We start from the raw sequence: 27,606 nt of genomic DNA, 5'->3' as shown, positions 1-27,606 counted from the left end.
ATTCTAGAATAAGCAAGTTGCAAAGAATGTAAGAATGACTTACATATACTGCCCAATGAAAAAGCTGTTAGAGTGAGTTCATCTCGATGGAGAACCAACCATCTCGTCATCCAGCCCAACGTCATTATCCGGAAAACTATAAACGTCACTGTAAATCAAGGCAGTACTTAAACAAAGGTATTTGGCAGAACAAATTGGATAATTTATTTTTAAGAAAGCATATAAAGTTTCCACTGGAAGCTACAACCGCATCTGTGAAAATTATGACCACCACCAAAAGTTTTCCTTCTCAAACATCTCCAGCGTGTTCTACTATTTACTACTGAATTTAGAAATCATTTCCAAGGTACTGACATGCTGAATACATAAAATTAATGAGTGCTAAGCAAGCAATAGAAGAAAGGAGGAGATCTGATGCTCTTGCAGCATGCAACAATGCTGTTGCACCAAAATGTTCCATATATGGCACCATTGAGGTTTATGCATGTTTGATGCGTACTTCTCTGAAATCAGTGTTCCTGGTTATAAAATCACAGCATTTAACAATTCATGAATACTTTGACACACATCTGTGAATATCTGCCTAAGACAGTACCTTTGAAGCATAATAGCACTAACACTCGGTACTGACTGTGCTGCTATCTTACTGACGAATACTATGTCAAATTTATACAAACTGTAGTTAACTGATTTCTGATGACTTATCAATATGTCCTTCATACAATAACAAAAAGTACTTGTCCTGAAAGATGTCCATCAGAGGAAATGGAAAAAATATTTAACACGACATTTCCTCTATATTCTGTCTGCTTTTATTCTGTACAGGTCTACATGACTGTAGATCAGGGCTAGCCCACTGCGCAAAACTCAGGGAAAGGAAACCCCAAGGGCTACAAAAGGTCAACAAATGTGAGATAAGGGGCAAAAGAAGAAAAGGAGGCAGAGGAAGAAAAGCAGACAAGGTGACCCATTCAGGAAGCCCCTGAAAGCAGGGTGCAATAAGAAGACACACATCCCCCAGCCCTCGCTACTTACCAGAGGTACTCCACTCAGAAATTGTGTACGAAAGACTAGCAACACAAACAGGGAAAGAGAAGCACAGAGAGACAAAAGATGAACAAGTGTGACTGACTGCACAAGAGAGGGGAAGAAGAGTAAAGGAGCAATGAGGGTGAGAACCCGGTTGGATCACCAAGCCCCGACAACCACAGCCTGGTCTAGGCAGAGGAAGCAACGGTGTGTTCTGCCAAATTGACAATGGGCCGATAAGGTTAAGTGCACCTCCCTTAAAAGAGAGTGGTAAAAGTCCCCTTCATGAATAAAACATTAAACTATTTCAGCCACTGAGGAGTCGTCTCTTAACACCAGGAGTAACGAGTCAGTGAGATTTTTTCTCCAAAAAAAAATATCAATATATATATCAGCACTGTTTTTGCCCCCATATATTGATATCAAAATGGCAATATTGGGTGCCGACATTTTTATTTTATATTTTTTTCACAGTTTTTGGTAAATATTTTAAGCCATTCTATTGAAATTGTTGTAGAATATAGTTTTACTCTCACTGTATGAAGCTTTTTGAGCTTTCATCAGGTCTGGTTGGTTTGTTTGTGGCGGTTGAAGGGACCAAACTACGAAGGCCATCATTCCCTTTTCCCACGATCATGAAACACCCACAAGGAACATAAACAAGCAACGGAGATGACAAGGGACGACACAGAACAAGAAAGACATAGACAAAGACCAGAAAAGAGGAATTAAAAACACACAGAGTGTTACAATGGTTGGCCGACCATGGGGGGGGGGGGGGGGGGGTAAGAGGAAATGCCAACGACCAAGAGACACACTAAAAAGCTCAATCTAAAACCGTAGGCCAAAGGCCAGACTCAACACAAAAGAGAGAGACAAACCCTCAGATTGAGCGATAAAAGCCCCCTGCATGAACAAAACTCAGAATTAAGCCTGCCGTGGCAGTGTCATCCATTAAAAGTGCAGGGAGCGTTTCAGGCAGTGCGAATGTCCGCCTGAGCGCAGTTAAAAGCTGACAGTCCAAAAAGATGTGGAACACTGTCAATGCTGAACCAAAGAGACAGAGAGGTGGATCCTCACGGCGCAAAAAATAACCGTGCATCATCCAGGTGCGGCCAATCTGCAGCCGGCAGAGTACAACACAGTCCTCGCAAGAGGCCCGCAAGGAGGAGTGTCACACACCGGTAGTCTCCTTGACGATCCGAAGTTTTTTGGGTGAAGGTAGGGTGCGCTATTCATTACCCCACACTCTGAAAGGCCGATCTCCAAAGCTGGTGCACCGACAGCCTGTTTGGCCAGCATGTCAACACGTTCATTACGCGGGATGCCGACATGACCCTGGGTCCACATAAAAACCCCGGAGCATCCACAATGGGTAAGAGTATGGATAGACCCCTGGATAGCCATCACCAGACAAGAGCGAGGGAAACACTGGTCGATAGCTTGTAAACCGCTCAGGGAGTCACTACAGATAACGAAGGACTCACCTGAGCAGGAGTGGATGTACTCTAGGGCGCAAGAGATGGTGACCAGCTCGGCAGTGAAAACACTGCAGCCAGCCAACAATGAGCGTTGTTCTGAATGATCTCCAGGAGTAAGAGCATACCCAACTCGACAAGTAATCATCGAACCGTCGGTATAGACCACGTCAGAACCATGAAACACGGCAAGGATGGAAAGAAAGCTGTGGCGGAGGGCCTCAGGAGGGACTGAGTCCTTCGGGCCCTGCGCCAAATCCAGTCGAAGGCATGGGCAGGGCACAAACCACAGGTATATATGTATATGGGCCCGGAAAAGAGGTGGGAGAGGGAAAAACTCAAGCCCAGCGAGAAGAGCCCGGATGCGAACCGCGATCGTACACCCTGACCGGGGCCACCGTTCTGGAAAATGGACGACCGACTTGGGAAACAGGAGATGTTAATTAGGATGCCCGGGCAAGCTACAAACAAGTGCAGCATAAGTGGCCAGTAGTCGTTGGTGCCAGATCCGCAATGGATGGACACCAGCCTCCACAAGTAGGCTGTTTACAGGGCTTGTGCGAAAAGCTCCAGTTGCAAGTCAGATACCCCAGTGAAAAATGGGGTCAAGCAACCGCAACACGGAAGGCAATGCCGAACTGTAAGCCAGGCTCCCATAATCGAGACGGGACTGAATCAACGACTGATACAGTCGTAGAAGGGTAGACCGACTGGCACCCCAGCTGGTGTGACTCAAGCAACGAAGAGCGTTAAGATAGCACCACAACGTTTGTTTAAGCTGCCAAATATGAGGGAGCCAAGACAACCGGGCATCAAAAAGCAAGCCCAAAAACCAATGCGTCTTCACCACAGCAAGAGGTTCGCCATCACGATAAAGCCGTGGCTCAGGGTGAACAGTACGACGCCAGCAGAAATGCATGACGCAGGTCTTGGCAGCCGAGAACTGGAAGCCGTGCGTGACAGCCCAAGACCGTGCCCTGCGGATAGCATCCTGTGGCCGCCATTCAGCAACCGCAATGCCAGTGGAGCTATAGTACAGGAAAAAGTCATCAACATACAAAGGAGCCGATATGGATGTTCCCACAGCTGCATCTAGCCCATTGATTGCAACTAAAAATAAGCAGACACTCAAGACAGAGTCTTGCGGGACCCCATTCTACTGGACTCGGGAGGACCTATGGGAGGAACCAACTTGCACACGGAAGGAATGAAGCGACAGAAAATTTTGAATAAAAAGTGGGAGCGGGACCCTAAGACCCCACCCATGAAGCATGGTGAGGATGTGATGTCACCACGTTGTATCGTATGCCTCCCGCATGTCAAAAAAATGGCAACCAGATGCTGACAGTGGGCAAATGCCGTGCAGATGGCAGACTCCAGGCAGACCAGATTATCGGTGGCAGAGCGGTCCTTACAGAATCCACCCAGGGACGGAGCCAGAAGGCCTCGACACTCAAGTAGCCAACTCAACCATGCGTTCGAGCACCTTGTATATAACGGTGAGGCTAATGGGGCGGTAGCTGTCCACCTCCAGGGGGTTCTTGCCAGGCTTCAACACTGGGATAATAATGCCTTCCTGCCACTGAGAGGGAACTCAACCTCAACCCAGATATGGTTGAAAACGTCAAGGAGGTGTCGCTGCCAGTCCACCCAGAGATGTTTGAGCATCCGATAGTGGATGTGATCCGGCCGGGGAGCTGTATCAAGGCAAGCTAGGGCACAGTGGAATTACCACTCACTGAATGGAGCATTGTATGATATGGGGTGGTGCATATGGAATGAAAGGCTCCAACTTTCCAACCGCTCTTTCAGGGAAAGGAAGGCCAGTGGGTAACTCGTAGGAACGGAACTCTGAGCATAAAGCTCTGCTAAGAGTTCTGCAATCGTGTCTGATTCAGTACAGACTGCTCCATTCAGGGAAAGCCCAGGTACACTGACAGGTATCTGATACCTTTACACTCACTAATCTTGCACCAAATCTGCGATGGAGAGGTACGTGTGCCAATGGTGGAGACATACCGTTCCCAGCACTCCTGCTTCCGTCAGGGAATAAGGCGTCGGGCTCGGGCAAGCAGCCGTTTAAAGGTAATGAGCTGTTCCAATGATGGAGGCCACTTATGACACTGGAGGGCCCGTCTGCAATTTCTAATTGCCTCAGCGATCTCTGGTGACCACCAAGGCACAGTCCTCTACCGAGGAGACCCGGAAGAACAGGAAATTACAGATTCCGTGGCAGAAACTATGCCGGTGGTGATCATGTGAACCACCAAGAGTCCCAGTCAGCCTTATTCAAAGTCCTTCTGGGGAGGCATCATGGTGAGTGATGCTGGGGCAGTGACAGAAAGATCGGAAAGTGGTCACTACCGCACAAGTCGTCACGCACACTCCATTGGACAAACAGTAAAAGGCCAGGGCTGCAGACTGAAAGGTCGATGGCTGAGTATGTGCCATGCGCCACACTGAAATGTGTGGAGGCACCATTATTTAAAAGAGAAAGGTCGCGCTGTGCCAACACTTGCTCAACGACAGTTCCTTGGCCTGTTGCCACCAATCCACCCCACAAAGGGTTATGGGTGTTAAAGTCACCCAATAACAGAAAAGGTGGTGGCAATTGGGCTATCAGCACAGCCAATACGTGCTGCGGGACATCACCACCCGGTGGAAGATAGAGACTGCAGACAGTTAACAGACTGAGGCGTCCACACCCAAACAGCAACAGCCTCTAAAGGTTTTTGAAGAGGGACACACTCGCTGTAAAGAGAGTTACGGACATAGATACAGCCTCCACCAGATACCCTCTCATAAGCTGCCAGATTCTTATAACAACCCCGATATCCACGGAGGGCGGGGGGTCGCATCACCGGAAGCCAAGTGTCCTGGAGAGCAATGCAGAAAAAAGGGTGAAGGCTGAGAAGTTGTCAGAGCTCAGCAAGGTGGTGGAAAAAACTGCTGCAATTCCACTGGAGGATGACACTGCCCACGGCCGAAAAAGGCACGAAGGGACTGAGAAGGCAGAATACGCCGCTGAATCACCTGCTGCCACCGATTGAGTGCCTGTGCGATCGACTTCCATGGTGTCTGAAGGTCCAGCAAGATCTAGGTCCTCAGCAGATGCCAGAATCTCCACCCCATCCTCAGACGCAGAGCTTGTAGGTTGCGGTGGGTTGGGCGCCACCACAAGTTCCTTGGTCTTAGAGGTCTTCTTCTTCGACTTTTCTCTATGCTCCTTGGTTTCACTGGCTGGGAGGGCTTCACTGATTCAGTCTCCGGTACTGAGGAGGATCGTGATGCCCTACGACCAGCTGCATGTAGGCACTTACACCACTGGCGCGCGTCATCCTTCCCACTGGTAGAAACGTGGGAAGGGAGGGCCCAAGGGACCCCTTCCAAGTGAGAGGAGCCGAAGAAGTTTGACGCTTCTCCGGTTTAGAAGTGGGGACAGACGTTCCCGATGAGTGGGGGGGGGGGGGGGGGGGGGGGTGGATGTTGCTCCCAAAGTATGTGGCGCAGGAGCAACAGGGAGGGTAGTGCCCCCCCCCCCCCCCCCACAGTGAAGGGGGCAGGTGTAGTCTTATGGCTCAGGGAGCCGACTGGAATTCGCTGAACTGATGGGGCTATTACTGCTGTCATAGCGGCGGCATAAGTGGAAGGCATTCGCACACGATGGAGTCGTTCATATTTCCTCTTAGCCTCAGTGTAGGTCAGTCGGTCCATGGTCTTATACTCCATAATTTTCCGCTCTCTCTGTAAAATTCTGCAGTCTGGTGAGCAAGGGGAATGATGCTCTCCGCAGTTTACACAGATGGGAGGCGGGGTACACAGAGTATTGGGACATGATGGGTGTCCGCAATCTTGACATGTGATGCTGGAAGTACAGTGGGAAGACATATGGCCAAACTTTGCATGCATTTAAAGCACTGCATCGGGGGAGGGATATAGGGCTTGACGTCACAGTGGTAGACCATCACCTTGACGTTCTCGGGGCAATGTATCACCTTCAAAGGCCAAGATGAAGGCACCGGCGGCAACCTGATTACCCCTTGGATCAGGATAACACACCAGACGAAATGTACACCTCACCACTCAAATTGACGCACAGTTCGTCATCAGACTGCAAAAGAAGGTCCTTGTGGAATCCTGGACCATACTTAAACTCTTATGGGGTGTAATGGTAACTGAAATATCCCCCAACTTGTCACAAGCAAGTAATGCCCATGACTGGGCAGAGGATGCTGTTTTTATCAAAACTGACCCAGAGTGCATTTCGGACAAGCCCTCCACCTCCCCAAACTTGTCCCCTAAATGCTCTACAAAGAACTGAGGCTTCTTGGACACAAAGGATTCCCCATCAGCTCTTGTACATACTTGGTAACGGGGTGAATAAGCTTTGCTGCCATTCTTAGCCTTTTGTTCCACCCATGGTGAGGCCAGAGAGAGAAACGATTTGGGGTCATACGTGTTTGCATTAAATTGAGCCCTGGAATGCTTAGAAACTGCTGGCGGCTGGCCATCAGCAAGAGAAAATGTGCCATGCTTCATTGCTTGTCATTCGCCCTTATGCCACCCACTCCGACCAAGGGCCTTCGTCACGGGAAGGGCAACCTGGCAGGATGGCCATTACCAGGAGCCCTGATGCCCCAGGGAGATAGGCATCTACTCCTGGGCATACGTGAGGAGTTAACGGCGCAGGCATCAGCAGAGCGAACCCTGTGTTGTCAGGGGGGCTACAACCAACATGGTACATGGCAACCCCACCACAACGGACTGGCTACAGTGCTGGATATCAGGTGCAAAGAAGTCCATGTTTGTCATCAGTGCAGAAAGCGACACAGCATATTGGATGGCAGAAACTGCACCCAGGAATGTATCCTCACCCAAGAGACTGAGAGTGAGCGCGACTGCAATGCGACAACGAGAAAGCGGGCTAAAGGTCTCAATGCACAATGGACACGATGCACCATGTAAGGCGCCCTTCTCCAATTGGCTCGCTGTTTGGAAAAATTTGGAAGTATAGAGGTCAAACCCTACAGGGGAACATCACATAAAGACCAAAATGTGTGAGATTCCTTCTAGTCGCCTCTTATGACAGGCCGGAATACCGCGGGCCTATTCTAACCCTGGACCCACAGGGGGTCATCAGGTCTAATCTTTCTCTTTGGCCATGTTAAAAGAATATACATGGCACAAAAGAAGAAGTCCAATTTCACTGGAGGATGTTCAAATGTGTATGAATTTCTGAGGGACCAAACTGCTGAGGTCATCGATCCCTAAACATACACACTACTTAAACTAACTTATGCTAGGAACAAAACACACACACACACACACACACACACACACACATACACACACACACACGCCCGAGGGGGGGCTCAAACCTCCGGCAGGAGGGGCTGCACAGTCTGTGACACGGCACCTCAAACCGCTCGGCCGCTCCGCACGGCTTCACTGGAGGATGGTGGTGTGAACAGAATAACAAGATTTCCAATGTGAAGAAACAGGATACCAGTTGCGTTAAAAAAACAAATTTTAAAGCAACTGGTGTGCTATTCCTTCAGATTGGCATTCTGAAAGTGATGAACAAAAATCTAAATGACAAAATTGGTCTTTAATATGGGTGGACATGTGTGGGGGGTAATGCTGACGTAACTGGCGCTCAGCACTACCAACAGAAACTGCAACATTTAGCTTCACCATGCAATTTTGACACTACAATTGCTAGGTCACTGGTGTTGGTAGAAATGAAAAAACAGGGAAGTTGACATGAAGGGTTCCGTACAAATCCAATGCGTGATGAAACCAAATGATGGACCCATCGGACACCTTTTATTGTGGCATTTACATTCAATTATCATTGTTAGCAAAGAGGGTATTGCCAAGCGTGAACATACATTGTTTTCCTTTCAATTCTTCCTCTAAGTGGAAAGGCAGGCTGCAATCTTTTTGATGTACAGAAAATTCAATAATAAAGTAACACTTAAATATACAGCTCTAAAACCTGCAGTGTCTTTACAATGTGCAGCCAATATTTTTATTGGCAGGTACATCAATATTTTTTTCAGTCGATATATCGATAGCTTTTTTTGGTATATCAAGAGCCGACAATGATATTTTTTAAATATTGATATATTGGATTCCTGATATTTTTAAAAATATCAACAGTCCTAATTCAACAGGCAAAGGCCAAGTTGAGCCAGGAAGTTTTCGAGGTCTTTACTGTGGCCACTGATCATGGTTCCACCCCACAAAGGGTTATGGGCACTGAAATCACCCAAGATTAGGAAAGGTGGTGGGAACTGAGAAACCAGCGCAAACAATACGTTCTGAGACACTTCACCATCGAGAGAGAGGTAAGCGATGCAGATGATAATATCCTGAAATGTCCTTACCCGAACAGCCACGGCCTCCAAAGATGTATTAAGAGGCACTAGTTCACTATACAGGGTGTCCCATTTTTCTTGGCCATCCTAAGTAACTGTTTGTCCAGATGCAAATTACAAAATGTTTCAAGCAATTGTTCTTTAGCCGTCAGGGGGGCATCAATCACCATGAATGCCTTCGTTGCAGCTTTGTTTTTTTTTTTGCAAACATATCAACAGCGGTATGACTTTTTTAAATGGCACCCTTTATTTTTTATTTCGTAATTCATTTCCTCTCCTTAAGACCTATTCAAAAATGTATCACAATGTGCCATTCACTGAAACACAATGTTATTAATTACAGAACACAACACTGACTTTGAGCCCGGGATCACAAACTTGTCCACTTGCTGGAGTTGTCAGAAAACAAATGACAACCAAGTAAAAACAAAACACAAAATTGATTTCGACTGTCTGTACCATTGCCCAGGAGTAGAACATTCAAAGGTGCTCAAAGTGGTGACCCTGGACACCGATACACTGGTGCACTCGTTGAATGAAAGAATTATTTACTGCTTCCAGTATGGCCTGCTGAAAGAATTACAAGCAAGCATGATACGTTCCTGCATGTCCTCGGGAGTTGTTGGAATATCGTGATAGACAATGTCTTTACAGCAGACCAAACGAAAAAGTCATTTCTAGCACTTTATACTTATGTATTTATATAGCACACTTCATAAATTTAAATATTCTTCGATGGAGTAGAAGCAGGATGCTGTAAATATGACTTTTCAGGTTTTCCAAAGGTACTGACCACAGTGATAGCTTCTATGTTTTCAGGAAGTTTGTTATAAAGCTTAACTCCCTTTGTGAAAAGCACCTTTTTTGGCACAGAGCTGAGCTGATTTGGGTGATACGTAAATTTCTGTTTTGCCTGGTAAAGTGATCATGTATATATCATAGTTTTTTTGACTTGCAAGTCGCCGAAGTGGCGTCAATTAAAAAGGACTTGCAATATGGCGGCCGAACTTCCCCGCAAGGGGCCTCCCGGCCAACACTGCCATACGATCACTTCATTTCACATTTACTTTAATGAATAAAAGAGTTTCTATAATGTACACACATGGTAATGGAGGAATACCAGGTTAACAGAGGTTGACAAGAGTCTCTAGGCTTGCATCCAAACAAGATTCTAATAGTCCTTTTTTGTAGTTTAAAAGTTCTATTAGCTGTTTTAGAGTTTCCCTTGAAAGAGACCCCATATCTAAGATGAAAATGAAAGTAGACCTGATATGCATTCATTACTGTTTTCTCATTACAGCATGATTTTAGTGAGCAAAGAAGGTTAACATGTTTTGCTGAGTTCTGCATTGACATATTCCACATGCTTATTCCATTTCATGTTGCTCTGCAGCCTGAGTCCTAAGAATTTGGTTTCAGTACTGTTACCACCTAGTTCGCATTGTGGAATTTTAGTGCAATGGTTTTTTTTTACTGTTTATTACAGACAAGCTGATTATCCTGTGACCATATTTACTGACTGCTATAACTGTTCATTGCTGTCCTCCTTTTAATAGAATTGTGGTGTCACCTGAAAATATGATTGTTTTATGTGCATCAACATTTAAGTTTAGATCATTTATGTACAGAAGGGGCCCCATTACTGATCCTTGGGGTACACTACATTAAATTTGCTTATGGTCAGATAAATGTTCGGATACAGTTTTTAGTTCGATTTTTGTGTGCTTGATGCACAATGTCTGCTTACGATTAGTCCAGAAGGAACTGATCCAGTTGTTGGACAAACCTCTAATACCATATCGTTCAAGCTTTGATACAAGAATTTCATGACCCTTTTTGTCTGTCCGGTTTAGGATGGCACTGATGCACTCGTAAATAGTAGTTTTTGACCTCTTATTTCTGAATCCTTGTTGTTCATTACATAGGATGTTGTTTTTATTTATAAATTTCATAAGTTTGTCAGACATAACTTTTTCTAATACTTTTGAGATGCAGGGGGAAATTGTAATGGGTCTGTAGCTCTTTAAATTATCTTTCTCATCTTTTTTATATACTGGAATAACTTTTGATGTTTTCAATACATCAGGGAAAGCGCCTGCCTGAAGTAAGCTGTCACATAAGTGTGTGAGTATTTCAATTAGGTTTGATGCACCGTTCTTTAATGTTGTTGCAGGTACACCATCAAAACACTCCACACAGCCTTTGATTTATTAGCTGAATTATAAATGTATTCATCATTATGCATTGTTTTTGCTGTCCCCTTGGAATCCAATTGTTTGTTTTAGAGTTCCCCTGTATGGTTACAGTTTTCAGTGTATAAAAGGTGATGTAGCTCAGCCAGGTGGTGGAAAAAACTGCTACAATTCCACTGGAGAATAATGTTGCCGATTTACTGAGAGTCTATGAAAGACCAAGTAGGCAGGTTATGCCCTACACTCACTGGTTGCAAGGTTATGGCATCAACACACATAGGTTCCGGGTTCTGTTGTGTGGTGCGAAGTGGGGCCACAGGAGCTTCCATAATTTGCACCTCAGCCATGGGAGCGGAACAAGCGGAATCTGATGGTGTGGGGGCCACCAGAATGTCCTTCTTCTTCAAGGACTTTTTCTTGGTCTTCCTCTCCTTAGAGAATTCCAATAATTGTGAGGACTTCTCTGAATCAGTTTCAGATAAAGCTGATGATCGCATAGCCCTGTGACCAGTAGCCTCTGGCTCCTTCAGCTGCTGGCTGGCGTCCAGTTTTAGACTGGTGGAAACTTACAAGGAAGTGTCCCGAGGGACGCCTTCCTGCCAAGAGAAGCCAGAGAAAAGCAATTCATCTCCGGCTAGGAGGTGGGGTCCCTGTCGGGTGGGTAGCCGCTGATCCCAAAGTATGTGTGGGGATAGCAGCAAGAGGGGAGCCCCCAACCATCAAATGAACAAACATGGTTGAGCGACCCTGAGGGCCCACAGTAGGAGGTGTACCAGGTGGGAGTACTATCGCCAATGGGGGCAACACTGCCGTAGCTGTAGCGTATGACACTGTTGTACATGATGGGTGCAACTGCTCATACTTCTTCCTGTTGAAACTCTTGTATTCTTGTAACTTCTTCTCTCTCCGGAAAACAGTGAAATCAGGTGAGCAGAGAGAATGGTGCTTTCCACAGCTGACACAGATGGGGGGAAGGGGGGGCATAAGGAGCATTCACATGCAGCACTCACTCACAATCTCTACAGATGGGGCTAGAGTTGCAACGCGAGGACACTTGCCCAAATTTCAAGCACTTGAAGTACCTCCGGGAGGGACACACACACACACACACACACACACACACATATGGTTTCACGTCACATCAGTATACCACCATCTTGACCTTTTCACATAATGAATCACCCTCAAAGGCCAAGATGAAGGAACAGGTAGCAACCCTATTATCCTTTGGCCCCCTATGTACATGATGGACAAAGTGTACATCCCGTCATTCCATGTTGGCACATAGCTCATCATCGGATTGTAAGAGCAGGTCCCTGTGGCAAATGTCCTGAAGCATATTAAGACTTTTATGGGGAGTTAAAACCACCAGTCTGTCACCCAGCTTGTTACAAGAGAGCAGTGCCTGTGACTGGGCAGGGGATGATGATGTGATCAAAACTGATCCACTCTTCATTTTAGAGATGGTTGCAACTTCCCCAAACTTGTCCCTCGTAGTTTCTACAAAGAATAAAGGCTTTGTGGCCAAGACAGAATCCTCATTATTCCTTCTGAAACCTAAGTATTGGGGGACCTAAGTATTGGGGGAGTATTTCTCTGCTTCCTGCTTAGCCCTACATTCCTCCCATGACATAGCCAGGGAAGGGAATGCTTTAGGGTCATATCTCTCAGCATTAAAAGAGGACTGTCCTTTCACTGAGACTGCTGAGGCAACATGGCCACCAGCAGGAGATAACTTCATCCACTTCATTTGCAGCCCATCCTCCACAGTTCCAGCCTCAGCAATGGCTACCAGGCCAATAATCCATTGCCCAGTGTCCCTGTGCACCAGTCATGATAGGCACATACTCCTTGGCATACATGGGGAGTTTGCAGCTCAGGCACCAACAGTCTGATCCCTGCATGGTCAGGTATTGGGTTTTGGGAGTATTACCTCATTAACGGGAAGGGTGCAATGATGGAATGACACAAAGGTGGAGCTTACACTGCACTGGCAACCTTCTCTGCATGATCCACACTCCTGGAGAATTTTGAAAATTGGTAGCAGGTCAAACCCATAAATGGAGACCATGTGTCTATTTAATGAAAAGTTGAAGAGAAAATGCCAGAAATGGACACTTGAGTCCAATCATAAACCAGCTTCAAGCAGGATCTGTACCAAGAAAACCATCAATGGAGAGGCAAAGGGGGAAAGGATAGTGGAAGTATAAGCTTGCAGCACAGAAAGGAGTAATGCTACAAAGGCCGGGGCCCTGTAGAAACCAAACCCCTACTCATAAGAGTTGTGAACCTCCTGGAGAGGTGGAGAGCGAGGGGGGAGGGGGGGGGGGTTCATGGCTAAAATAGATGTAAACTATAGAGCTGAGCTAAACATATATGTTAAAAAATTTACACATTTGACAATGTGGTAGTTACTGTCAACAGCTGCCTTTGCTCAAATACGTAAAATAAAGGAAAGGTAACCTCTCACCTATAGCTGATTGATTGACAAGTGGCCAAACACACATCAGAAAACACTGTTTACATTAGCTTTAGAGCTTTTTACTCTTTCTCTCATAAATGTGCTCGCATTTACACACACACACACACACACACACACACACACAGAGAGAGAGAGAGAGAGAGAGAGAGAGAGAGAGAGAGAGAGAGAGAGACTCCAATGCACACACCTGCGCTCGGGGAAAGAATGAGTACTGACTGTCAACAGCAGCTGTCTGTGCAAATGAAGGTTAGAAGAGGGGAAGAGAAGGATGATGAGGCAGGGAGGGGTGTAGCACAACAGTGTGAGGCAGGTCTTTTGACAGATGACTCGGCAGCTGCACAACAAGACGAAAGGAATTCAGAGCTGGAGCAAGTTAAGTGAACAAAGATGAAGGTGGAGAGGAGGGAGGGAGGGAACGGGAAGTGTGAGACAGAGGGGATGGGGAATGGAGGTGTGTGTGTGTGTGTGTGTGTGTGTGTGTGTGTGTGTGTGTGTGTGTGGTTTGAGGTTTTCGGGCGCTAAACAGCGTGGTCATCAGCGCCCAAACACATAGAAACAGTAACACATGCGGTGAAGGGACGAAGACGGACAGCGAACAAGGAGAACGGCTAAAAGACACAGACCTGACGCAGTTCGAAATCCTCACATACAGAGGCAAAACAAGAGGAGAAGAAACGCACTAAAAAAGGAAAGCAAACACAAGGAAAAGAGTTACAGTATGCTTGTTCGCCCACTGCTTGAATACTGCTCAGCAGTGTGGGATCCGTACCAGATAGGGTTGATAGAAGAGATAGAGAAGATCCAACGGAGAGCAGCGTGCTTCGTTACAGGATCATTTAGTAATCGCGAAAGCGTTACGGAGATGATAGATAAACTCCAGTGGAAGACTCTGCGGGAGAGACGCTCAGTAGCTCGGTACGGGCTTTTGTTAAAGTTTCGAGAACATACCTTCACCGAAGAATCAAGCAGTATATTGCTCCCTCCTACGTATATCTCGCGAAGAGACCATGAGGATAAAATCAGAGAGATTAGAGCCCACACAGAAGCATACCGACAATCCTTCTTTCCACGAACAATACAAGACTGGAATAGAAGGGAGAACCGATAGAGGTACTCAGGGTACCCTCCGCCACACACCGTCAGGTGGCTTGCGGAGTATGGATGTAGATGTAGATGTAGAACAGAAATCAAAGTGAAACAAGTAGATAATCGTGACTGGCGGACCTCTTACCTAAAACCTGGGTGAGCCAGTCACCCAGCAGCACATTAAAATCCTCTCCCTAAAATCCAAGGCAACAAATTGGACAGGACACAAAACCGTAAGACCTTAACCACAGTCGTTGCGTCGTCTTGCAAAATAGAGAGCAAATCCGGTGGCAAGGAAACCACCACCCTCTGGTCAGAGAATAAAGGACAGTCAAGTAAAATGTGGTGGACAGTAATCTGGACGCCACAAGCACTGCAGATTGGGGGGTCCTCCCGCTGGAGTAAAAAACCATGCGTTAAGGGACTGTGCCCGATGCGGAGGCGAGTGAGGAGAACCTCATCCCGCCTGCATGACTGGTAGGACGTACGCCATGGCCGCGTAGTGGCCTTGACCAGACACAGCTTATTTTCACCGACTGCCAGCCACTCCTCTTCCCATTGACGCATAACACGAAAACGCAAAAGGGAGGTAACAGCATGGAGGGGTACGGCACATTCAACAACGTGAGAGAGGGAACATGCATCTTTGGCAGCCACATCTGCCAGTTCATTTCCCCTAATACTCACGTGCCCCAGCACCCAGAAGAAAGAAACCTCCTTCCCCTGCCGTTGCAGGTGGAGTAGGGCATCATGGGTGTTCTGGACGACCGTATCCGCTGGGTACAAGTGTTGCATGGTCTGAAGGGCACTCAGGGAGTCTGAACAGGTGAGAAACTTAAGACTGGGAACACATCTCATCTGCTCCAATGCCCGCAAGATCGGAAACAATTCGGCATCAAAGATGGTAAACGCCGCAGGAAGCCGTAACTTGACTACTCGATCAGGGAAAACAACAGCACAGCCAACAGTCCCCCTGATTAGAGCCATCCGTAAATACTGGTACATGGTCGGGATGCTGGTTTAAAATGTCGTAAAATAAGGAGGTAAAAACAAATGCAGGAGTGCAGCTCCTCCGGTACTCTGACAAGTCCAAAAGGACACTGGGCCTCTGGAGCAACCAGGGAGGCAGGCGGGTAACACCCTGGAGTTGGGGTGGCACACGCTCCACACCAAGGGACTCTAGAAAATGCTTGGCACGAATCCCAAATGGTCTTGTTGCCCTGGGACGACTGGAAAAGAGACGTTCCATAGGCAGTCGGGCAACAGTAGGGTACGCGGGGGAGGTAGGACAGGCAAGAAATTGACACACCCGTCGCACCATGAGGAGTTTCCATCAGATGGCGAGCGGCGGTTCCCCTACCTCAGCACACAGGCTGGGGATGGGACTGGTACGTAATGCACCAGTGGCCAGCCTGAAACCCTCATGGTGTACTGCGTCAAGAATCTTCAGATACGAAGGCCTTGCTGACCCATCCATAGTCAAGACGCGACCGGACAAAAGCCCTATAAAACTGCAGCAGACGCGCCCGATCTGCTCCCCAGGACCGATGGTTCAGACACTTCAAAATATTCAGTGCCTTCAGGGCCCGCACCTTGAGGTCTTTAAGGTGCGGCAACCACGACAACTTGGAATCAAAAGTGAGGCCCAGGAACCTCACACAGTGTCTCTAAAAGGAAGAATGGTGTCCCTCAGACGCAATTCAGGGGAGGTAAAAGGACGTCGAGAACAATTAAAATGAACACACACACATTTGTCTGCAGAAAAGGTAAAACCCGTCTTCGCAGCCCATGCCTCTAATCGCTTTATCGTAAGCTGCAGCTGCCGACTAACAGTGACAAGACTGGAGGAAGAACAGAAAACAGCAAAATTGTCCACAAAGAAGGAGCACTGGGCAGGACTCCGGATAGTGGACGTGATACTGTTAATGGTGATGGCAAAGAGGGTGACACTTAAAATGCTTCCCTGAGGAACACCATTCTCCTGCACGTACAAATCAGATAGCACATTACCAACCCGATATCGAAAGAGGCGGCGGGAAAGAAAGGACCGAATGAAGATGGGGAGATGGCCACGAAAGCCCCACTGATGGAGTTGATTGAGGATAAGGCGGCGCCAAGTAGTGTCATACGCCTTATTAATGTCAAAGAATACACCTAGACAATGCTGGTTACGTAGGAAGGCCTGCTGGATGGCCGCCTCAAGCAGGGTCAAGTTGTCTATAGTTTGACGACATCTCCGAAAGCCACACTGAGAGTAGCTAAGGAGCTGCCTGGTCTCAAGCAGCCAAACCAGGCAACAGTTGACCATGTGTTCCAATGTCTTCCCGACACACCTCGTCAAAGCAATACTCCGATAACTACTGGGATGCATTCGGTCCTTCCCCGGTTTGAGGAGGGGAATCAAAATCGCCTCCCTCCACGAGTCAGGGAACGTGCCGGATGACCACATCATATTAAAACAATTCAGGAGAACTTCCTTGGATGGCAGCAACAAGTGCTGCAGCATGCTGTACAGGATTTGATCATGACCGGGTGCAGTATCATGAGCCACAGACAGCGCCGAATCCAGTTCCCACATTGTGAAGGGGCAGCTGTAGGGTTCAGAATTTGGAGACCGGAAGTCCAAGTGACCCCTCTCGATGGCAGTGCGGTAGCGGCAGAAATCTGGATCACAGTTAATAGTGGCAGTAGATTCCGCAAAATGCATGGCCAGTGTCTGGGCAACGTCTCTCAGCACCGTGAGGAGACATCCTGATGCAGCAATGCCGTGACAGGTAATTGGCTGCGTTTCCCGGAAATCCTCCTGATGGCTTCCCATACTTTCGTAGAACTAGTGGAGCGGGAGATGGAGTTCAATAATGATTGCCATGGCCATCGTTTGCTCTCTTTAATCACTCGCCGCGCCTTGGCCCTTGCCACCCGAAAGGCCGCAAGATTGACAGCTGAGGGACGGCACTTGAAGCGGCGCAGAGCTGCACGGCGGGCTTGGATGGCTGAGCGGCACTCAGTGGTCCACCAAGGGACACGACACCTCTGGGGATGACTTGAGGACCGTGGGATCGACAATTCAGCAGCATGGGAGATCACGGCTGTAACGTGGTCAACCCATTTGTGGACGCTTGCACGGTGTTCCAAAACAGCCAAATGGCTGAAAAGTGTCCAGTCAGCTTTGCAGAGGTGCCACCTGTGCGGCACTGGTAATGCGACATCCTCATCCAGGAGGCGAATCCAAAGGGGGAAGTGGTCACTAGAATGGAGGTCAGCAGCAACCTCCCACAGAGCAGAATCCACGAGTGATGGAGAGCAAAAGGAAAGGTCAATAGCTGACGACGACCCAGAAGCAGTACAGAAATGGGAATGGAGGTAGGGAGGGAGCGAAAGCCAAAACGGGACAGGGAAGAACAGTGGTGGGAGAAGGCAGTACAAGATCTAGATGGGGAAGGAATGGTGTGGATAGAAGAAAGAAGGTAAAAGAATGTGAGGCAAGGGAAACAGGTTAGTGGAGATTGCCAGAGTGCAAGATATGCTGGAGCAACAATTCCCAACTGTAAAGTTCTGAGAAACTAATGCTGGAAGGAAGTATTCAAATGCTGAAATAGTGAATCAGCTGTAGTCATATGTGTTGTGATGCACAGCATGTTCGGCAACCAGATGGTCGAGTCTGCAGTTTGCCACAGTTTGGCAGTGGCCATCCATGCGAGTAGACAACTGATTACTTGTTATGCCCACAATGAATGCTGCATAGTAACTGATACATAGCTGGTATATAACACGGCTACTTTTAACAAGTGGACCTGCCTTTTATAGGGTAGTAAATGCCTGTGACAGGATTGTGTAGCAGGTGGTGGGTGGGTGGGTGTGCAGGAGAGGTCGACCACAAGGGAAAGACTCATGAGGTGCAGAACTGGGAGCAAAATTGGAATAGTGATGAACAAGGATTTCTGTAGATTGGATGGGCTGTGGAAAACAACTTTATGTGATGTGGGTAGGATTCTGGGTGAAATATCCCTCATGTCAGGTCACGACAAAAGGTCATCAAAGCCATGGTTGTGCTTTTCAAGACCAGGGTGATACTGGGTGATCAGAGGAGTGCTGTTCAGTGGCTAATTAACAGGTTTACTGGAGTAAGAGGAAGAGATGCATAGGAGATCTGTTTGAGAATGAGCTGGTGAAGGCTCTGGTAAGCTTATCAGTATATTTTGACAACTCATGCTTGCTTTCCACTACAGACTGCAGCATCCATGGGTGGAGAGGCTGTAAGGAAGTGTCTTTCTGACATGGAATGGGTGACAGCTGTCAAAGCAGAGGCACTGTTGATGGTTGGTGCACTTGATATGAACAGACTATTTATGGACCCATCTGAGAGATGGAAATAGACGTCTCGGAAGGTGGCTTGATGAGTTGAGGAAGAGCAGGTGAGATGTTGACGTTATGGAGGCAAAGTGCAAAGGTTCTTCCTGCTGTGAGTCCAGGTCATGAAAATGTCATCAATGAACCTGAACTGGACAAGGGGTTTTAGATGTTGACTGGATAGGAAAGATTCCTCCAGATGGGCCATAAATAAGCTGGCATAGGCTGTGCCACATGAGTAGCCATGGCAGTACCACGAATTTGTTTACAGATTTGGCCTCTGAATGTGAAGTAACTGTGGGTCAGGATGTGGTTGGTTAGAAAAATTGGTAAAGAGATGATAGGTTTGGCATCAGGGTGACGTCGGAAAAGGTGGTGTTCTGTGGCTGGCTATGTGCGTGGAGCATGGTGGGTGTAAAAGGACAGCAAATTCACAGAGTTCATCAAGGAATCCATTGATAATGGGACAAGAAGTGTGGAAAGGCCATAAAGGAAGTGAATCGTGTCTTGAGTGTAGGATGGAAGGTTACAGACAATAGTTTAGATGTATTGGTCATCAAAGGCAGAGATTCCGTATGTGGAAACATTGTACTCAGCCACTATGGGATAACAAGTACAAGACCTGTGGGGTTCAGTCTGTCAGAGTTTGGGGAGTAGGCAAAAGGTAGGAGTGCAGGTGATTGCTGGTGTGAGAAGAGAGATGGATTCAGATGTCAGGTTTTGGGATGGACTTACGGACTTGAGGGGCAGCTGAAGGTCCTGTTGGACTTCCGGGATGGGATCACAGGCATACGGTTTGTATGCAGAGGTGTGAAGGTTGGCGGAGACCCTTTGGTTTGAGAAAAACATGTACGGTACGTGAATACATGTACTGAATAGTGCCATCATAGTTTGGTGTGTGATGGTAAATCAATGCGCAGAAGAATACTATAATTGCCTGTAGTACAAACAGCTACCAAGTTAACATTTGCTGTTCAAATAAGGATATATACAACACAGTTTTATTTATTTTTCTCCAGGGCTACAACAAACTTTTCTCCAAACTCTTCCATGAAGAAATAAAGAACTACCAATGACAATATGCCAGTGGCCTACACCAAGCCCTTTCCTAAATCTCTTTATCTGCTATATTCCATCCATTCAAAAAGTTCCAACACTGATTCTAGTCATGACATATAAGCAATGTCACCGCAGTAACTACAGTGGCAGCTTAAACCAACAACTGTAAACAACAGATGAGCATTCTACCAGTCAGATATGAGGAGGCAGTATGTAGTAGTGGCCATATGGTTGTAGTGTGTCAAAGCTGTTGTATCACAAATCACAATGGAGTAACATCTCCAAATCAAGTATTCAATACATTCTCCAGAATGTTTTGAAGAAAATGCATGCAAAGTTTGTTCTGCACACCTTGACTAAAAAAATTACAAAAGTGTAGAAATTCACATAAAGCGTCAACACTTTGGTGAAGTAACCAAAATCATGCCAATTTAATGCAACAGTTGACGAACATCACAAAGAAAGACTATTCTGACAGTTTCACATTTTATGTGCTGTATTCAAGTGGTGGGAGACTATGTAGAATACCTGAAGCATTAAAACAAACAGTGGAAAATCCGGGATGGCATGTAACAATTCGAGAGAAGGAAAGTCGCCACGCACCATATAGCGGAGATACTGAGCCGTGAAAGGAACAATAAAAAGATTCGCACAATCATAGCTTTTGGCCATTAAGGCCTTTGACATTATTTTCTATTTTTTATTGATCTTATCACAGAACTTTTTGGAATGACAGCACATGTCACACCCACCAACATTGGACAATCCTTGGCTTTGGCAGTTCCAATTATTTCCAGTGAGTCACTCTCTCTCCCACAACCTACACATTTGTGGCAAACATAACTCTCCACTCGTTAATTTGTTATTTGAGTACAGTTTCATTCTCACCTCTGCCTGTTGTATAATTTGTTTTCATTTTGCCGTCCATCACCTTGTCATTGCCATTATTTTTTCCCTCTTTCTTTTATGGTTCGTATGTATTTTTTTTCAATTACTGCACCTTTTGTACTATTTGCTCCTCATTTTTTTCTGTTGCAGCAGAGTTTTTTCCAAATTAATTATGCAATTTTATGTTAGTCTTTCTTTTACTCTGACTTGCCAAAGACCCTTGCTGCCACATCAAACTTCTCAGTTTTTTCAAATCTATTATACTGTCAACATTTACTGTTGATTTTCTTCTGGTCTTGCCTTGATGTGTTTCTCTTGAGTTGGAGCAATAGGTCATTTTCCTAAATAATGCTAGATTGGTCACATTATCTCCAATTCCTCTCTCTCATTAGCCTGATGCAACGTTATGCTCAATTAGTTACCTTCGTTTCATGACTTCCCACATGTTCCTGCCTTTGTGATGCTACTTATAATTACCCAGTTTTCCTATACAAGGATAAATTCAGTAATAATGGTCTGCTTCTTAAAAGAACTATTCACTGCTACTTTGGAAAATGCTGTCATTTTTGTGTTGGCCCTATATGCCTACTGTTTTGCTACTGATGTATCATTGCATTACTAACAGGTACAGTTTTCAAAGAAAATTGTCTATGTACTGTAAATGTAAAACAGGACTTATATCTGAAAGTTAAATGGAAACTGCTTAGTGTACAACTCTTCATGTACCTGGCCTTTCCCCTTTTCTGTTACTTTGCCAAGCCTATACTTTAGTCATAACAGTTGTTCAAAAAACATGCTTCTCTGTCTAATGACAGCTATTTCTCCAAACACTTAACACAACACACACCTGTCAAAAGCTTCAAAATTTCTGTGCACTCCTTCTCTGCATTACAAGGTAATCTAAGAACACTAAATATAAAGAAAATTATAATTCTGACTGAAAAATACCAGTTGCTAATGAGGAATAATACATACCTAAGTTCAATGTACTATTGAGTCGATAAAGGGAATCACGTTTATTAATGCCTTGTATCAACATCAGTTGTCTTGTATGCAGGAAAACGCTGTTAACTTCAACTAACAAAGCCACCAGACCATACCCCAGGTAGAATCGTGTTGTCACAGATAGACCAAAACATAGAAGCACCTGAAACATGGGTGTTTTACATGCATGTGGCCATACCTACAATTAAATGAAGCACATTACAGAGTGACACTTACAAAGATGTGATGGATCATGAGTTCATAGCTACTTCTTTTTCTGTGATGCAGTATCATGTCTATCAGGTCATACGCGAAATAACCTGGAACATTATAAGTACATTCAGACAAAGAAAATATTTTTCATTACAACTTAACAAAAATATCAAACAACACACCTTGATGTTATAACAAAAATAAATCTGTACTCTACTGCTTGTGTATGGTAATATTTTGCTTCACTTACGAAGATACGACGTATAACATAATTATTCACACATGCTTGAACAATCAAACAAAGATACATGTGGAGAATACACTGTTTTGAGGCAGCTCACATAATTAATGAAATCCCCTGATATGTTAACAATAGTCTCACTATCTGCTAGTTTATCAAATGTCATTTTCATAGTGAGCACTTGTAAAAATAGTAAAAAAGACCCACAATAACAACAACAGAAGAAGCAGAAATTTACAACATTTGAAAGGAACAATACTCAGGTCGTGGAAGGAGTAGAGTAACGGCAATGTTCTTTACAAGTTGTTCTCTGCGCTGTCATGTGCTGTTACACCATAGGGTGATTAGCAACACATCACAATTTTATTGTGAAAATATTTTTTTCAAGGATAATGAGTCTGGTTGTGATATATTTCACATATGATTCAGACTTAGTTCTTATGCTCATGTTCCTCAATGAAAATGATCCTGCTGTGTGTTCCAAACAAATGAGGCCCTGGGTTAACAGTGAAACCGATAGCACCTGGCTGACCCCTAAAGTGTTATCTAGGATGAAAATGTTCAATCAGAGCATGAACTGAGAAAAGATTAATTTGTTTTACAAATTAACACCTAGTGTTGTTGATCAATGCGTGAAAAGACTGCTGCTCAAGGACTTTGAAATGCAGTCCTAGGATGTAATGTAGATCCAAGGTCTACATAATAAAAGGATTGAAAACCCACCTATCAGGAACTTCATCTATATGACACCCATGCAGTTACTGTGCTTTTTAGTGGTACAATGAGTATGAAACTTTATTATCTCATCAAAAAACAGAACTTACTGTATTTTTTGCCAGGTGACAATTGTCACAATTTATGTTTAAGTGTCTTGTGTGCTGTGGCCACATTTTATGATGAGACAATAACTGTAACCTTGGATTAATATTCAGGCATACTACACAGCTGAATGAACTTTAAAAGGCTACATGGGTTCAACAGGATGGGACCATGATCTACTCTTGATTTTGAAAGAAAAATAGATCAACCAGTTGATTTCTTTATGTAATGACAGTGTTCTGTCCTCTGGCAGTCCAATTAAAATGGGCTTACACAGTTGTTGTCATTTTTATTATTATTATTATTATTATTATTATTGTGAAGATGATGATGTGTGTTTAGTGGGTATCACGGATTTATTTTAGCTGTATAGTTTAACTGAAGTTAATTACACCTGACATACATTTATATTGTTGTGTTATTTGGCTTATTGGTGTACAGTGTTTATTCCCACTTGGTGCATCTTGATGAGCTGATTTAGCTATGCAGGTAATGATGATTATATTTCTCCGGTTTCAGAAATAGCTCATTATTTTTCATATATCGACATTTTGTCTTTGGATGGCTATGAGGACATCATTTTACATATAAAATAAGCAAATTTATTTTGATATCAGCAGTCATGGCTTATTTATTTACCTTCTTTTGTGAAAGTCACTGTTTTGCTGTTAGTTGGTATCATGTATTTCTGTTTAACTAGGCAGGTTAAGTGAAATTGTTGGTAGTAGCATTTAAACCAGAAGAAAGAACTAAAATCGAAGTGAAATATTTGTAAGACAAAAGCACAAAAGTGCATTAAAAAATACAATGAGGCAAACAAAAGAATGAATATATGGACAACAAGAGAGAAAAAGATCTGGCACAGTTAGTAGAAGAAGCAGCAAGACAGAACTATAAAGAACCTGTACAATATCATAGTTAGGCACAGCTACAAAGGCTTGAGGACCATTCAAGGGGCTATTAAATCATGGAAGACAGCCACTGCAGCATGCTACAATGGACCGAGGATTGCTCTGAGAAGCCTAAAAAAATGCAAAGGCTCCACACTTAGACAATATAGCACCAAAGCTCTTAAAAGCCAACAAAGAAATTAATGTTAAAATTCTTCACCTCTTGCTGAAGCATTATTTTGCTCAAAGAGAAATCCCCAATGGAGCTGAAAAATGGGTTGATGGTGAAACTCTCAAAAAGCGGGAAATTTGTTACATTGTAACACCTATTGTGGTATTAAACTGTTGTCAGTGTGCAGTAAGATTCTTACCAGAATTTTCTTAAATAGGATTAAAGATTAGCTTGAAAACTGACAGCATAAAGAATGGACTGATTTTCAGATGTAAAACAGTTGTGGTGATCTTATTAATACTCTTATGTTCATCATAGAGAAAAGTAAAGAATTCAAAACAACCAAATACCTGGCAATCGTAGATTTTGAAAAGATCTTCAGTTCTGTGAAAAATCAAGTGCTGTGCAGGTGTTGCAAAGCTATGGTACACCACAGAAAATCCTAAACATCATCAAAGATCTCTATATGGTGGTTACAAAAGTTGTGTGCTCCACAACAGAAATCTCACACAGCCAACAGATTTGTTTTGTAAACAACACTTTTTCTACTTGTTCTTGACGCAGCTGTGCAAAGAGCCACAGTACTCGGGGCAAGAGGAACGTAACCGGAATCCGTAAACTTCTGGAGGCAAACAATTTCGTATATGACATTGTTTTACTACCTCAAACAATGACATTCTCTGAAAAAACAGGCAACGAATGTTGGTCTCAGGACAAAAAAAGGTAAAAAAGAAGAGTGAACTCTGGGAACATGGAAGAGCCTCTGTTTGTAGGGAAGCAACAGGGGAAGACTGTGCATTTATTCTTGTACCTGGGCAGTATGGTGAGAGAAACTGAAGAAGATGTGAAGAACTGCATACAGAAGGACAATGCTGCCTTCAGACAATTGTATCCAATATGGTGAAACAGAAACATCACACGCAAAATAAAAATTCGTATTTTTAAAACAAATGTGAAGGCTGTCTTATATAGCAGTGAAAGTTGGAAAGCAGACACGAATATAGCATAAGAGTTACAGAGCTTCATAAATGGGTGTGTCTGGCGTATCATGAACATCTGGTAGTAAGAAAAAAGGAGTAAGAAGGAGCTCTGGAGATATGGTAGCAGATAGTATACATTAGAGAAAATGGAGATGGTTGTGGCATGCATTGAGAAAGCCAGGCAGGATAATCGAGGAGAAGGCATTGGAATGGGTTCCCCAGGCAACAAGGAAGAGAGGCAGGCCCAGAGGTACAAGATGGACGACAGTAGATGTGGAAGGAAGGAGAGCTGGCAAGATTTGATCAGAATTGAGGGAAATGACCAAAGCTAGAGGTGGATGGTAAGTTCTCCTGGAAGCCCTCTAACTCTTCTGCCAGAAGAAAGAGCCACTGGCTCCAAAAGCTTGTAAATGAGTGTGTGTGTGTGTGTGTGTGTGTGTGTGTGTGTTTTCCCCTGCCACCATTTGGTGAGTTATAAAAAAGATACCTACTTTCTGATAGTTTTTACAATTACTTACCAGTGGAAAAGGAAATCACTCCATGGGCAGATGCTGTGTATTTAGATATAAGGTCCTGCCTCATTTCAGGAGACTGCCAGAAGCTAAACAGAAATACATTCATTGTGAACCAAACATTCTAATAAAAGTACTTATGGTAGACTACACATGGAGACATGCAGTGTATTCAAGAACCATTTTGTTAATTTGGTTTGGTATCTCTGGGTGATTCATATTGGTAAGCAGCATATGACACTTAACTTACATCATCTTGCTTGGTATAGACAATAGAATGCCCAACAGGCTTTTGCTGTAAAGTATTTTTAGAATTTAAACTGCAATTTTTGACACTTCCAATATAAAATGGATAGCAATTTCACAATTAATGTGCAATAATATATGCATATGCTATCAACACATCAATTCAAAATTTTGATGTGACTAGTTTAGCAACAAAGAAGGAATATCCTTGTCAACAATAGCAGTTGTTGGCTAAAGGTTATATCCAATTTAATAGTGCTGTCATTAAACAAAAACTTCCACTACCAGGCACATGACAATCCTGTCAGTATCCCACACACATCAATGTCATTACTGTATGGTTCCCAGTAGCAGATGTTTTGGAGACAAGAGTGGCAACAGCTGTCAATAGGTCAGCTTGTTACATCTGTCAATACAACAGATATTTTTCTAAAAAAAAAAAAAAAAAAAGGTTCTGAGCACTATGGGACTTAAAGTTCCTAGAACTTAGAACTACTTAAACCTAACTAACCTAAGGACATTGCACACATCCATGTCAGAGGCAGGATTCGAACCTGTGGCTGTAGCGGTCGCGCGGTTCCAGACTGTAGCGCCTGGAACCGCTCGGCCACTCCGGCCAGCTCAAATTAACAGTTTTCTCATTTGACCCAATGTGATTCATCATGATCCCACAATAATCTTTTACCAACAAAATCCTTTCAGACCTATAATCTTCTTTTTATTTTAGAGGCAATCATACATTATTATGACAAGTACAATCAGTTTTGGTCACAAGTTAACCAACGTGCCATTCTGCAAAAGGGAAAGAAGAAAAAGATTGCATTAAAACCTTAAATTCTGTAAAATATTGCCCTTGTAAGTAATGTAAAATAAAAATTAAAATACATGGTGATCATACTTGTTCAGGTAGCATTCTGCAAACTAATTCTGCTGCCAGTTATAACTGTTTACATATTATGTGATAGTGCATAAAAAGAGCTGTGTATAATAAGTCAATCATTTTCTCCCCAAACAGAGCACCCTTTTTTTCCTTTCAGAGTTCTTTACACTTCCATGTCATTAACAGGTTTATACAAAACACACAGCTGATCACTCACCTTAAAGTCTTCATACACAGCTGCACCTGCTAGAGAGTTAGGAACAAAGTCATTAAAGACAGATCTCTGCTTCAAGTTGGACAAGGATGACATAACAAATTTTTGTTAAAAGATGCATACTGTAATTTGGCTCAAGTAATTCAGTGAAACTCAGAAAACATAATTCATGATTCATGGACAGGGATTTGATCCGCTTCACTCCCAAATGGAAGTCCAGTCCACTTGGTAAGCTAGATTAGGGTCATCATGATAGCATCCAACATGCATGCGACAAGCACCAAGGAAACAGTGAAGTGGGCCTCACACAAAAATACTAGATTTCACCACTGAATTTGCTGATGACAACATTCTTGGGCCCATTAAAGCCTGAGGCATTTGTGGTTTCTGGACAATGGAAACCACACCAATATTTTGCACATACCAGTAAGGCTTACAGTAGGATTACTTAGGCCCTATAAATGTAATAAGTTCTCCACCATCACATAAATACTATGGACAATTCCGTATG

The 27,606-nt window shown here is 44.4% G+C and overlaps 1 protein-coding gene across 1 annotated transcript in view; it reads right to left on the bottom strand.

The window, feature by feature from the left end:
* Nucleotides 1–27,606, bottom strand: part of LOC126191768 (TLC domain-containing protein 2-like) — a 76,871-nt gene that overhangs the window by 8,445 nt on the left and 40,820 nt on the right. Inside the window, exons 2-5 of the mRNA XM_049932550.1 lie at nucleotides 25,762–25,844; nucleotides 22,166–22,248; nucleotides 21,920–22,091; nucleotides 44–148 (exon numbers count right to left, since the gene is read on the bottom strand). Coding sequence (XP_049788507.1) covers nucleotides 44–148; nucleotides 21,920–22,091; nucleotides 22,166–22,248; nucleotides 25,762–25,844 — 443 coding nt within the window. The remainder of the gene's footprint in view (nucleotides 1–43; nucleotides 149–21,919; nucleotides 22,092–22,165; nucleotides 22,249–25,761; nucleotides 25,845–27,606) is intronic.

This window comes from Schistocerca nitens, chromosome 1 (assembly GCF_023898315.1).
Source record: "Schistocerca nitens isolate TAMUIC-IGC-003100 chromosome 1, iqSchNite1.1, whole genome shotgun sequence".
NCBI lineage: Eukaryota > Metazoa > Arthropoda > Insecta > Orthoptera > Acrididae > Schistocerca > Schistocerca nitens.
The sequence above is the reverse complement of the archived record's forward strand: the minus strand, read 5'-3'. Positions and strand labels throughout refer to the sequence as shown.